Source organism: Oncorhynchus masou, chromosome 5, assembly GCF_036934945.1.
Source record: "Oncorhynchus masou masou isolate Uvic2021 chromosome 5, UVic_Omas_1.1, whole genome shotgun sequence".
NCBI classification, from domain to species: domain Eukaryota; kingdom Metazoa; phylum Chordata; class Actinopteri; order Salmoniformes; family Salmonidae; genus Oncorhynchus; species Oncorhynchus masou.
In genome coordinates this window covers 861,584-875,676 of record NC_088216.1, presented here as the reverse complement: position 1 = coordinate 875,676, position 14,093 = coordinate 861,584, and the positions used below count along the sequence as shown (strand labels likewise).

The 14,093-nt window shown below is 40.5% G+C and overlaps 1 protein-coding gene across 1 annotated transcript; it reads right to left on the bottom strand.

Annotated features, from left to right (window-relative positions):
- Positions 1-484: 484 nt before the first annotated feature.
- On the bottom strand, positions 485-13,699 carry LOC135530517 (zinc finger protein OZF-like). Its single transcript, XM_064958827.1, has 2 exons — positions 13,051-13,699; positions 485-4,500 (listed from the first exon to the last, which is right to left on the bottom strand). Exons 1-2 carry the CDS (start codon positions 13,466-13,468, stop codon positions 3,371-3,373), a joined length of 1,548 nt encoding a protein of 515 aa, XP_064814899.1. The 5' UTR covers positions 13,469-13,699; the 3' UTR covers positions 485-3,370.
- Positions 13,700-14,093: the final 394 nt, after the last annotated feature.

The following is a 14,093-nucleotide window of genomic DNA, read 5'->3' as shown; positions in this document are numbered from 1 at the left end:
TGGGGGTTGTTGGGGTTCCTTGTTCTGTAACGCCGGTTGAGTGATGGGTGTGGAGTCAGACGCAGAGAGCAAAAGTAAACGGGGGAAAAAACGCTTTAATGTCCTCTTTCAAAGTAACAGGTCCAAACATGGGTGAAGCCCAAAACAGGTGCAAACAAACCCAAAACCACTGTTACAAAAACCCGGACAGCGAAAACCCAAACGACAACGATACACCACTAACGTAACAAGAACAACAAGCACAAACACCAGCGGGCTAAACAAACTTAAATAACACCCATCCCAAAACCCCAACAAGGAACAGGTGAAAACAATTAGACAAAAACAAACGAAAAGGAAAAAGGGATCGGTGGCAGCTAGTAGACCGGCGACGACGAGCGCCGAGCTCCACCCAAACAGTAAGGGGAGCCACCTTCGGTGGTATTTGTGACATGTTCCTTGTCAATCATTGGCTTATTGGTGAAATCAGCAATCAGACAATATCTTCTTTAAGTAAAATGAATCAAACCTTTATTAATGCAAATGCAGACAGAAGTTGACAACGGAAACATAGCACATTTGTTTCAGAGTAAGTTCTGCAAAATAAAAACGGTTCAAGTTGTTTTTAATATGCTTGCAGTCAACCCCAAGTGATGTAACTGCCTACATCAACACCTTCTACTCATGAGACCAAGCCCATGCATATACAGTTATACAAACGTGCAGGATAGAACAATAGTTCCTGTGTTTTCTAAGGACTCAGCAGTAATTTTCCATTCCCGTGTGGCTTACAGTGGTATGTCTCACTAGTCTCTTATCTCTTTCACTCCCCAGTAGGGTTCTGTGTCTTTGAATCTCTTTTAGTCTTGAGGCGCTTTCTCAGACACCCTGTTTTGACTGGATCTCTCAGACCGTTTCTTATAAGAGGCAGATACTAGAAAAGAAACGTGGAACAGTATTTAAACCTTATAATTTGATCATTTCTAACAACCTACATAATGGTTGGATCTTTCCCACCATCTTTCCACCAACCTACATAATGGTTGGATCATTTCCACTAACCTACATAATGGTTGGATCATTTCCACCAACCTACATAATGGTTGGATCATTTCTACCAACCTACATAATTGTTGGATCATTTCCACTAACCTACATAATGGTTGGATCATTTCTACCAACCTACATAATGGTTGGATCATTTCCACAAACCTATATAATCGTTGGATCATTTCCACCAACCTAAACAATGGTTGGATAATTTCTACCACCTCCATAATGGTTGGATCTTTCCCACCAACCTACATAATGGTTGGATAATTTCCAAACTAAATGGTGACTCATCCGGTCGATGGGGATTTCGATATTAGACAACAATCTCAACATTTTCAACAAAAAATGTACTGGATTGGTTGAAAAGTGACAAACTTACAATGTACTATTTTTACACAATAATTTAATTAATACACAATAATTTAACCTTTATTTAACTAGGCATTTCAGTTGAGAAGAAATTCTTATTTACAATGACGGCCTATGAACCTGGGAACAGATTTTTATCTTGTCTGGGATTTGAACCAACCGTTCGGTTACTGGCCCAACGCTCTAACCACTAGGCTACCTGCTCGATCCAACCGTTCGGTTACTGGCCCAACGCGCTAACCACTAGGCTACCTGCTCGATCCAACCGTTCGGTTACTGGCCCAACGCTCTAACCACTAGGCTACCTGCTCGATCCAACCGTTTGGTTACTGGCCCAACGCTCTAACCACTAGGCTAGCTGCTCGATCCAACCGTTCGGTTACTGGCCCAACGCTCTAACCACTAGGCTACCTGCTCGATCCAACCGTTCGGTTACTGGCCCAACGCTCTAACCACTAGGCTACCTGCTCGATCCAACCGTTCGGTTACTGGCCCAACGCTCTAACCACTAGGCTACCTGCTCGATCCAACCGTTCGGTTACTGGCCCAACGCTCTAACCACTAGGCTACCTGCTCGATCCAACCGTTCGGTTACTGGCCCAACGCTCTAACCACTAGGCAACCTGCTCGATCCAACCGTTCGGTTACTGGCCCAACGCTCTAACCACTAGGCTACCTGCTCGATCCAACCGTTCGGTTACTGGCCCAACGCTCTAACCACTAGGCTACCTGCTCGATCCAACCGTTCGGTTACTGGCCCAACGCTCTAACCACTAGGCTACCTGCTCGATCCAACCGTTCGGTTACTGGCCCAACGCTCTAACCACTAGGCTACCTGCTCGATCCAAACTTTCGGTTACTGGCCCAACGCTCTATGATATGTGTCGCTCTTACACATATTTGTTAATTTGTTTTGATTGGTCGGTCATTGAGTTTATTTCTTTTGCAATATGTTCTAATCAAATCAAGCTTTATTTATATAGAACATTTCAGACATGGTTTCACAGTAAATAACTAATGGAAAACAATGAAAATAAAAACTAATATGAGGATTAAAAATTAAAGAATAACAATAAAAACTGAAAGACTAATGAGTATTCTAAGGAAAATACATTAAAATAGTAAGAACAGGATGTAATACCCAACCAGCAATATAAGCTAGTTTTACTACATTGTTTTATAAACATTTATACAAACTGTAAGTTGGTTGCAAACATTACATGAATTGAAAATGTTATGAAATATTCAATATCAAAACCAATTATACACCCCTTTGTTAATATGTATTGGCAAAACTTCACTTAATGGCGAGGCATGGAATAATAAAACATGTATATTTTGTCAGGCTGAATGTTTGAAATATGAGGTGATTTGAGTCATGCTTCTTCAGTAGTGGAAAAAAAGACAATTAGCAGAAGACAGTCATCTACATACAGTGATGCATTTAAATGTAGGAGTCCCCAAAACGAAGAGAAATGCAACACTTATTTGTCATCACTCATATCGACATGGAAATAAATTGCGCGAAGGGGGGGGGGGGGGTGACGTCCTGTTAAAACTAACAGATCAAAAACCACAAGGAATCTGGGAATAATGTGTACATCACCGGATACACAAAAATTAGTAGCAAACAACTACATTTTGATGTGTTGCATTTTTATTCAAGTGGATCACCAATAAGGTAAGTGTAAACGCAACACTATTTTTGTTAAATAGTAATCTTTCAATTCAGAACCTGGTTTTTTCCCCTGATGAGGCTATCAGGCTATATAATATCCATGTTCCACTGAAATCAATAGAACATCATTAAAATACTCATTATTATTTCATTGATATCATGTATGTCATATCTACATTATGACATCATTAGAATACTCCTACTACACTGTTAAAACAATCTACTGTAATCCTGTAATTTGATTTGATTTACATTGTGACATCATTTCATTGATATCATGGAACAACTCCTTCATGTATGAATTTTCTGATGTTTAATCAGAGATCTTTTATCAGAGTATCTCTTGTCACATTGTTCACAGCTATGAGATTTCTCGCCTGTGTGTGTTCTCCGGTGTCTTTTTAGAGAATCTGATCTGGAGAAACTCTTCCCGCAGTCAGAACAGTGGTACGGCTTCTCCCCTGTATGTGTTCTCTGGTGTGATATCAGGTTGTTTGACTGAGTAAAACTCTTCCCACATTGGTCACAGCTATAACATTTCGCTCCTGTATGGATTCTCTCATGTATTTTGAGGGTTACTAAAGAGGTACATCTCTTCCCACAATCAGAGCAGCTGTGATATTTCTCTCTTGTGTGTGTTCTCCGGTGTGCTATCAGGTTGCTCGACTGAGTAAAAGTCTTCCCACATTGATCACAGCTATAAGGCTTCTCTCCAGTGTGTCTTCGCTGGTGTGATTTTAAATGTCCTGACCAAAAAAATCTCCTCCCACAGTCAGAGCAGCAATAGCGTTTCTCTCCTGTATGGATTCTCTGGTGTACTTTTAGTGTATCTATTCTTGAGAAACTCTTACCGCAGTCAGAGCAGTGGTAAGGCTTCTCGCCTGTGTGTGTTCTCTGGTGTGATATCAGGTTGTTTGACTGAGTAAAACTCTTCCCACATTGGTCACAGCTATAAGGTTTTTCTCCCGTGTGTATTCTCTGGTGTGATTTTAAATGTCCTGACCAAGAAAAACTCTTCCCACAGTCAGAGCAGCAAAAAGGTTTCTCTCCTGTATGGATTCTTTGATGTATTTTAAGGGTTACTAAAGAGGTGCATCTCTTCCCACAATCAGAGCAGCTGTGACATTTCTCCCCAGTGTGTATTCTCAGGTGTAATACCAGTGTTTTTAAGTGAGCAAACCTCTTTCCACATTGATTACAGCGATATGTTCTCTCTCCTGTGTGAATTCTCTGGTGTACTTTTAGTGAATATGATCTTGAGTAACTCTTTCTAAAGTCAGAGCAGTGGTGAGATTTCTTCCCTGTGGGTCTCAGCTGGTGTTTCTTGAGGTGTTCTGATGTGGAGAGACTCTTCTCTGCCTCGTCAGCTTCATGGTGTTGTTGAGGCTCCCCAGAGGATCCACAATAGTCATGTCTCTCTCCTGTGTAAACAACAAAGTCAGACAGATGGTTAAAGGCCCACAACAGTAGAAATCCACTGTTTATTTTAGCTGAAAGCTGATGCCCAGGATGTTATACAACAATTGTCTGTAATGAATGTTTAAATGCTTTTAGAAACTTATTTGACAATTAATTTATCTTAAAAAGAAAGACATGTTTTGTATTATTGTTTCCACAGTAGTATTGTGGATGATTCCAGGCTATAAATAAATTATTGTTATTTATTTACCAAGAGAATGTATCTGTATTTGTAATTGTAAGCCTATGAGAACCCCAAAAGTGTTTTTATTTACAAGTAATAACCTGGTAAATCTAGACTGTTGAATGGTCCCAGATGGTGAACAGTTTATTTAGTAATAACCTGGTAAATCTAGACTGTTGAATGGTCCCAGATGGTGATCAGTTTATTTAGTAATAACCTGGTAAATCTAGACTGTTGAATGGTCCCAGATGGTGAACAGTTTATTTAGCAATAACCTGGTAAATCTAGACTGTTGAATGGTCCCAGATGGTGAACAGTTTATTTAGTAATAACCTGGTAAATCTAGACTGTTGAATGGTCCCAGATGGTGAACAGTTTATTTAGAAGTAATAACCTGGTAAATCTAGACTGTTGAATGGTCCCAGATGGTGAACAATTTATTTAGTAATAACCTGGTAAATCCAGACTGTTGAATGGTCCCAGATGGTGAACAGTTTATTTAGAAGTAATAACCTGGTAAATCTAGACTGTTGAATGGTCCCAGATGGTGAACAGTTTATTTAGAAGTAATAACCTGGTAAATCTAGACTGTTGAATGGTCCCAGATGGTGAACAATTTATTTAGTAATAACCTGGTAAATCCAGACTGTTGAATGGTCCCAGATGAACAGTTTATTTAGAAGTAATAACCTGGTAAATCTAGACTGTTGAATGGTCCCAGATGGTGAACAGTTTATTTAGAAGTAATAACCTGGTAAATCTAGACTGTTGAATGGTCCCAGATGGTGAACAATTTATTTAGTAATAACCTGGTAAATCCAGACTGTTGAATGGTCCCAGATGGTGAACAGTTTATTTAGAAGTAATAACCTGGTAAATCTAGACTGCTCAATGGTCCCTGATGGTATACAGTTTATTTAGTAATAACCTGGTAAATCTAGACTGTTGAATGGTCCCAGATGGTGAACAGTGTATTTAGTAATAACCTGGTAAATCTAGACTGCTGAACGGTCCCAGATGGTGAACAGTTTATTTAGTAATAACCTGGTAAATCTAGACTGTTGAATGGTTCCAGATGGTGAACAGTTTATTTAGTAATAACCTGGTAAATCTAGACTGTTGAATGGTTCCAGATGGTGAACAATTTATTTAGTAATAACCTGGTAAATCCAGACTGTTGAATGGTCCCAGATGGTGAACAGTTTATTTAGAAGTAATAACCTGGTAAATCTAGACTGCTCAATGGTCCCTGATGGTATACAGTTTATTTAGTAATAACCTGGTAAATCTAGACTGTTGAATGGTCCCAGATGGTGAACAGTGTATTTAGTAATAACCTGGTAAATCTAGACTGCTGAACGGTCCCAGATGGTGAACAGTTTATTTAGTAATAACCTGGTAAATCTAGACTGTTGAATGGTTCCAGATGGTGAACAGTTTATTTAGTAATAACCTGGTAAATCTAGACTGTTGAATGGTCCCAGATGGTGAACAGTTTATTTAGTAATAACCTGGTAAATCTAGACTGTTGAATGGTCCCAGATGGTGAACAGTTTATTTAGTAATAACCTGGTAAATCTAGACTGTTGAATGGTCCCAGATGGTGAATATCAGTCGTTTCTCCCAAGGTGGTCATTCTACTTGTTTATGACGTGACTCTGAGTCATCAGGTTTCCATGGGCTACATGGGGTGTTATGGTTGAGCAGACAAACAGAGAGGGGACAAAGTCTCTCCTATTTCAGTGGTTGATAATACAGGGGGCGATCCAGGATTGGTCCATTTTGGTTTTAAACTAATACTATACTGTATATGAGTCTTCATGTTAATAAAGAGGACAATGTGGGACATTGGGATCACATTTTTAAATGACTGGAAACTAAAGTAAAAACACATTTTCATGCAGTTCCACATGTGAACTTACAGGGACAGAAGACTTTATATACTGAATGCACAAAACATTATGAACACCTGCCCTTTCCATGACAGACTGACCAGGTGAATCCAGGTTAAAGATATGATCCTTATTGATGTCACTTGTTTAATCCAATGCAATCAGTGTAGATGAGGGGGAGACAGGTTAACCCCCTAGAATTGATGTCTGCACCCCCCTGAAAATGAATGAGCATAATACAACCCCCCCATAAAAATGTGTCTGTTTAAGCTGGGGTGAAAGAGCTGCAGCAATGTTTGTCAAACAGTGAGACATCTAACAATTGAAAGGCAAACAATTCACACATTGAAATGAGGAAACAATGAATGCGCACTAATTGGGGAAGAGAAAGCGATTGTGTCTCTGACCAGCTCACATTAAACGACCGCCAGTGTTGGCCGTCTGGATAGAGACATGCCTTGAACATCTTATACCGGATGGACACTACAAAACATCCAGTGCGTCTGGATATCAGGACAGAGATCACTCACCTCGGATTAGACAAAGAGCTTCTGGATATCAGGACAGAGATCACTCACCTCGGATTAGACAAAGAGCTTCTGGATATCAGGACAGCGATCACTCACCACGGATTAGACAAAGAGCTTCTGGATATCAGGACAGTGATCACTCACCTCAGATTAGACAAAGAGCTTCTGGATATCAGGACAGTGATCACTCACCTCAGATTAGACAAAGAGCTTCTGGATATCAGGACAGTGATCACTCACCTTGGATTAGACAAAGAGCTTCTGCGATCGCTCACCTCGGATTAGACAAAGAGCTTCTGGATATCAGGACAGAGATCACTCACCTCGGATTAGACAAAGAGCTTCTGGATATCAGGACAGCGATCACTCACCACGGATTAGACAAAGAGCTTCTGGATATCAGGACAGTGATCACTCACCTCAGATTAGACAAAGAGCTTCTGGATATCAGGACAGTGATCACTCACCTTGGATTAGACAAAGAGCTTCTGCGATCGCTCACCTCGGATTAGACAAAGAGCTTCTGGATATCAGGACAGTGATCGCTCACCTCGGATTAGACAAAGAGCTTCTGGATATCAGGACAGTGATCACTCACCTCGGATTAGACAAAGAGCTTCTGGATATCAGGATCTGCGATCTCTCACCACGGATTAGACAAAGAGCTTCTGGATATCAGGACAGCGATCACTCACCTCGGATTAGACAAAGAGCTTCTGGATATCAGGACAGAGATCACTCACCTCGGATTAAACAAAGAGCTTCTGGATATCAGGACAGCGATCACTCACCTCGGATTAGACAAAGAGCTTCTGGATATCAGGATCAGCGATCGCTCACCTCGGATTAGACAAAGAGCTTCTGGATATCAGGACAGTGATTGCTCACCTCAGATTTTTTTTTCAACGGGCAGGAAGCACAGGATGTACTTTAGACACCGGACAAGGCCAACATCCCCGTCATGGGCAAGAGAAAGAGACGCAGGTGTAGAGGGAGGATCCGCCGACAGGGAAACCTGCCCTTACCATCAACATCACTTGCCAACATTGGACAATCAATTAGACTACGATCACGAATATCCTCCCAACGGGACATCAAAAACTGTAATATCTTCTGTTTCACCGAATCTGCACACTCCGGTAAGATGAGGGGGGAGCGGTCTGTGAATATTTGTAAAAAACTGTTGGTACACGAAATATTAAGGAAGTCTCAAGATTTTTCTCGCCTGAAGTAGAGTATCTCATGATAAGCTGTAGACCACACGATTTGCCAAGAGAGTTTTCATAAACATTGTGTCTCTTTATTTACCACCACAGACAGACGCTGGCAGTAAGACCGCACTGAGTCAGCTGTATAAGGAAATAAGCAAACAGGAAACTGCTCACCGAGAGGTGGCGCTCATAGTGGCCGGGGACTATAATGCAGGGAAACTGAAATCAGCTTTACCTCATTTCTATCAGCATGTTCAATGCACAACCAGAGGGAGAAAATAAATTCTAGATCACATTTACTCCACACACAGAGACGCAAACATTTGGTAAATCTGACTATAATTCTATCAAGCAAAAATTAAAGCAGGAAGCACCAGTGACTCGGTCTATAAGTGGTCAAATGAAGCAGATGCTAAGTACAGGACTGTTATGCTAACGTAATCAAGACAAAGGAGATTGTGGACTACAGGAAAAGGAGTACCGAGGACGCCCCCATTCTCATCGACGGGGCTGTAGTAGTGTAGTACTGTAGTGGAGCAGGTTGAGAGCTTCAAGTTCCTTGGTGTCCACATCACCAACAAACTAGAATGGTCAAAACACATCAAGACAGTCGTGAGGATGGCACAACAAAACCTATTCCCCCTCAGGAAACTGATAATATTTGTCATGGGTCCCCAGATCCTCAAAAGGTTCTGCAGCTGCACCATCAAGAGCATCCTGACTGGTTGCATCACTGCCTGGTACGGCAACTGCTCGTCATCTGACCGTAAGGCACTGCAGAGGGTAGTGCGTTCGGCCCAGTACATCACTGGGGCTAAGCTGCCTGCCATCCACGACCTCTATACCAGGCGGTGTCAGAGGAAGACACTAAAAATGGTCAAAGACCCCAGCCACTCCAGTGATAGACTGTTCTCTCTACCACCGCATGGCAAGCGGTACTAGAGAACCAAGTCTAGGCTCTCAACAGATTTTACCCCCATGCCATAAGACTCCTGAACAGGTAATCAAATGGCTACCCGGACTATTTGCATTGTGACCCGCCACCCCCTCCCCCAACCCCTCTTTTACGGCGCTGCTACTCTCTGTTTATCGTCTATGCATAGTCACTTTAACTATACATTCATGTACATATTACCTCAATTAGCATGACTAGACGGTGCCCCCCGCACATTGACTCTGTACCAGTACCACCCTCGCTACTGTTATTTTCACTGTCATTTAACTGTTTTTTAAAATGTATTTCTTTACTTGTCTATTTTTTTAACTTAAGAATTGGTAAATATTTCTTCTTGAACTGCACTGTTGGTTAGGGCCTGTAAGTAGGCATTTCATTGTGGTGAATGTGACAAATAAACTGATTTGATTTACAACCACGCTCTCTAAAACAATGATGTGAAGATGCAATTACACAATGGTGTGAAGATGCAATTACACAATGGTGTGAAGATGCAATTACACAATGGTGTGAAGATGCAATTACACAATGGTGTGAAGATGCAATTACACAATGGTGTGAAGATGCAATTACACAATGGTGTGAAGATGCAATTACACAATGGTGGGATGATGCAATTACACAATGGTGTGAAGATGTAATTACACAATGATGTGATTAAACAATGGCGTGATGATGTAATTACACAATGGCGTGATGATGTAATTACACAATGGCGTGATGATGTAATTACACAATGGTGTAATGATGTAATTACACAATGGTGTAATGATGTAATTACACAATGGTGTGATGATGTAATTACACAATGGTGTGATGATGTAATTACACAATGGTGTGATGATGTAATTACACCATGGTGTGATGATGTAATTACACCATGGTGTGATGATGTAATTACACCATGGTGTGATGATGTAATTACACAATGGTGTGATGATGTAATTACACAATGGTGTGATGATGTAATTACACAATGGTGTGATGATGTAATTACACACTGGTGTGATGTTGTAATTACACACTGGTGTGATGTTGTAATTACACACTGATGTGATGTTGTAATTACACACTGATGTGATGTTGTAATTACACACTGATGTGATGTTGTAATTACACACTGATGTGATGATGTAATTACACACTGATGTGATGATGTAATTACACAATGATGTAATTACACAATGATGTAATTACACAATGATGTAATTACACAATGATGTGATTACACAATGATGTAATTACACAATGATGTGATGTTGTAATTACACACTGGTGTGATGTTGTAATTACACACTGGTGTGATGTTGTAATTACACACTGATGTGATGTTGTAATTACACACTGATGTGATGTTGTAATTACACACTGATGTGATGTTGTAATTACACAATGATGTAATTACACAATGATGTAATTACACAATGATGTAATTACACAATGGTGTGATGATGTAATTACACAATGGTGTGATGATGTAATTACACAATGGTGTGATGATGTAATTACACAATGGTGTGATGATGTAATTACACAATGGTGTGATGATGTAATTACACAATGGTGTGATGATGTAATTGCACAATGGTGTGATGATGTAATTGCACAATGGTGCGATGATGTAATTGCACAATGGTGTGATGATGTAATTACACAATGGTGTGATGATGTAATTACACAATGATGTGATGATGTAATTACACAATGATGTGATGATGTAATTACACAATGATGTGATGATGTAATTACACAATGATGTGATGGTAAAATTAAAAATTGTGTATTTACATCTTTATTTTACTAGGCACGTCAGTTAAGAACAAATTCTTATTTTCAATGACGGCCTAGGAACAGTGGGTTAACTGCCTGTTCAGGGGCAGAACGACAGATTTGTAACTTGTCAGCTCTGGGATTCGAACTTGCAACCTTTCGATTACAAGTCCAACGCTCTAACCACTCGGCTACCCTGCCGCCCAATGATGTGATGATGTAATTAGATTGTTACCTTAGCGAGAACAAGCAGTGTCTGAAAGCAGAAGCATAAACCTTTTCAGTCAGATATTCAACATCACACTACAGAGTTGAAATATCCAAACACTTTGAATTGAATAACATTGTAGATTATGTTGCTCGTGAACATCAAAGCTGTAACGATTTCACACTGGCTTTGGTTAAAAGGCACATATCAGTAGTCATCTCTCCTACTAGGGGGGTCTACACCATGTTATCATCTCCATGGCTTCTTCTCTGGTGAGCTCTCATTGGCTATTTCTGATCACCGTTCTCAAAACATGTCATTGCACATCTCACCACTAAAAATACATTGTAGATTATGTTCCGTTAAAATCCAACCTGTTCTAAAATAATCGGGACGTCTGGGACTGCTCAAAGACGTGATCAGTAGCCCTCAGATTGTGTCTCTGACCAGCTCACATTAAATGAGTGTCGGTGACAGCCGCACACCCTGAGTAGGCAACAACATTGGGATTTTGTCTCCGATCACAAAAACTTGTCAAAGACAGCTAAATCGGGGCCAAAATCATGTAGGGTACACACCCCTCCTTGGACTGTGCCATCCCCACAGCCTCCGCAATGGATTAGTCCACTGAAACGGTGCAGGACATGTGTCTTGTGCCATAAAAAAACATATATAATTTGCTCGACTAAAAAGATGTTGGTCGACCAACAGCCTATCGACCAGTCGACTAAATGGGGTCAGACATTATATCATTATGACATCATAATAGCCATTGATTCTTGAAGAATAGAACTTATAAATGCCTCAAATGATTCAACTGTATTTCCCCCATCAAAAACCAAAACATAAGCCTGTTAAACGCCCTTGTTCATGAACAAACACTGTATAGCCTCAAAATCTGGTTAAAAATTGAATTATGACCTCATGGATGGCCAGTCCTTGTATTCATGGTGTATTGAATTCAGGGTGAGGCCCTGAGCTGAACTCAAACCTGGGTCCAGCGACTGTCAAGTCAACACCTTATAACTGTTACGCCAAGATGTCTGAACTTCTTGATGAGGTCGCTAGGTGTTGGGTTAAGGTTTCTACAATATCGTTCTCTATGAATTTGAAAGTGGTTACACTTCTCCTTCCCCCATCCCTCAGCTGTTAACCAAGTCTCTGGGCAGCCATTTTGTTGCTGTTTAAATCCTAGTTTGACCCATTTTAAAAAGCCACACATCAATCAACCAATATGCAGTTTAAACAATAACAAAGCTGTAATTATACCACTGTTTTGGTAATAAGATGAGGGATGTGGCTGGAGAAATGTAACTACTCTCAAATTCAAAGACAGACCTATGGACGCAAGGACTGACCATCCATGATAACAACATTATAGTTTTAACCATGTTGAGGCTATACAGTGTTGATTTACATTGTTTCTAAACATTGGAGTAAAAAAATAAGCTTATTTTATGATGGGGTACAACAGTTGAACTAAGCTCATGAGGCATGTGTTATATTCTTCAAGAATCAATGGCTGTAAATAAATAATTTAAAAGTCCAAACATGGATGTAGAAACTACAGATTTCCCCTTTAACACCAAACATCAGTTCAACAACTGCAGAGTTCCCCTTTAACACCAAACATCAGTTCAACAACTGCAGAGTTCCCCTTTAACACCACACATCATATCAACAACTGCCGAGTTCCCCTTTAACACCAAACATCAGTTCAACAACTGCAGAGTTTGTGCCTCTGTTTTTAAGACAGTACTTACGAGTGTTAATCAGGGAATGGTTTCTCAAAACCATCTTACGGCTAAGTTCATCATTTGAACCATTGGATGCCTTAAGATGACTTTGGGAAACCGGGCCCAGATATCCAGTTTCATCCTCCTTTTTCGATGTGACAGTCATCTCCCCCTCCTCCTCTTTCACTCCAAAAACTGCATCCTCCTCTTCTTTTACTGTAACATCCTCCTCCTCTTTCACTCTGATCAGGTCTTCCTCGTCTTTCACTGAAACGTCTTTCTCTTCTTCTTTCACTGTAACTGCCCCACCCTCTACTTGTTTTTGTATTGTAACATCCTCCTCTTCCTTCTCCTCTTTGACGACAATGTTCAGCCCCAGAGTTTCTTTCTCCGTCCAGCAGACCGCCTCTTCTTCAGCTGGAGGAGAGTAGCTCAGTGAACTCATGGTCGCGGATGTTAGCTAGGCTAATGCTAACTTAACCAGCCAGCTAGCTGACTAATAACAACACCGTAAATATGAAATTAAATCGGATAACTAACTAGACGACAGTAAAGGGTTTAAAATACACTGGCTCTACAAACCCGTCTAAAGATCTTTATTGGTACGTCTCTGTTGTCTAGCAAGATATGGAGGTGTCTGACTAACTGTTGCTGCTGTTGAAATAAGAGTTCCGTCCACTACATTATACGTCACACCTGCAGCATCGCCTTAAAGTCGCAGACCGTCATCTGCTGACTGGGGTGGGCAAGATATCACAGTACACAATTGTTATGACTATAACTTTTGTTGTCACCTTCAATTCTTGAACATTTTCTAATGAAAAGTATATTTTAACACTCGGTCTGTCTGCTCAGGCAAAGTTGCCAAACTCCTAAACTTGGAACCAATCAGAAGTCCAGTACAGACCCCTTGTGATCGAGGCAGCCAATGACCTGCTTTTATCTGCGATGTAACTTCAGCCTCGAAACACAAATTGACATTTACAGTAGCGTTTCAGCAGGATGTTGTATCTTTACCTTATGTCATGCCTTATTGGAATGGATTTATTGATAATATCTGTTGGAAAAAA

Excerpts from the sequence above, each read along its gene's own strand:
- LOC135530517 (XM_064958827.1), bottom strand. The coding sequence starts at position 13,468 with ATGAGTTCACTGAGCTACTCTCCTCCAGCTGAAGAAGAGGCGGTCTGC. Across the intron at positions 4,501-13,050 it reads CCATTCCCTGATTAACACTC|GAGAGAGACATGACTATTGT; the intron begins GTAAGTACTGTC and ends TTGTTTACACAG.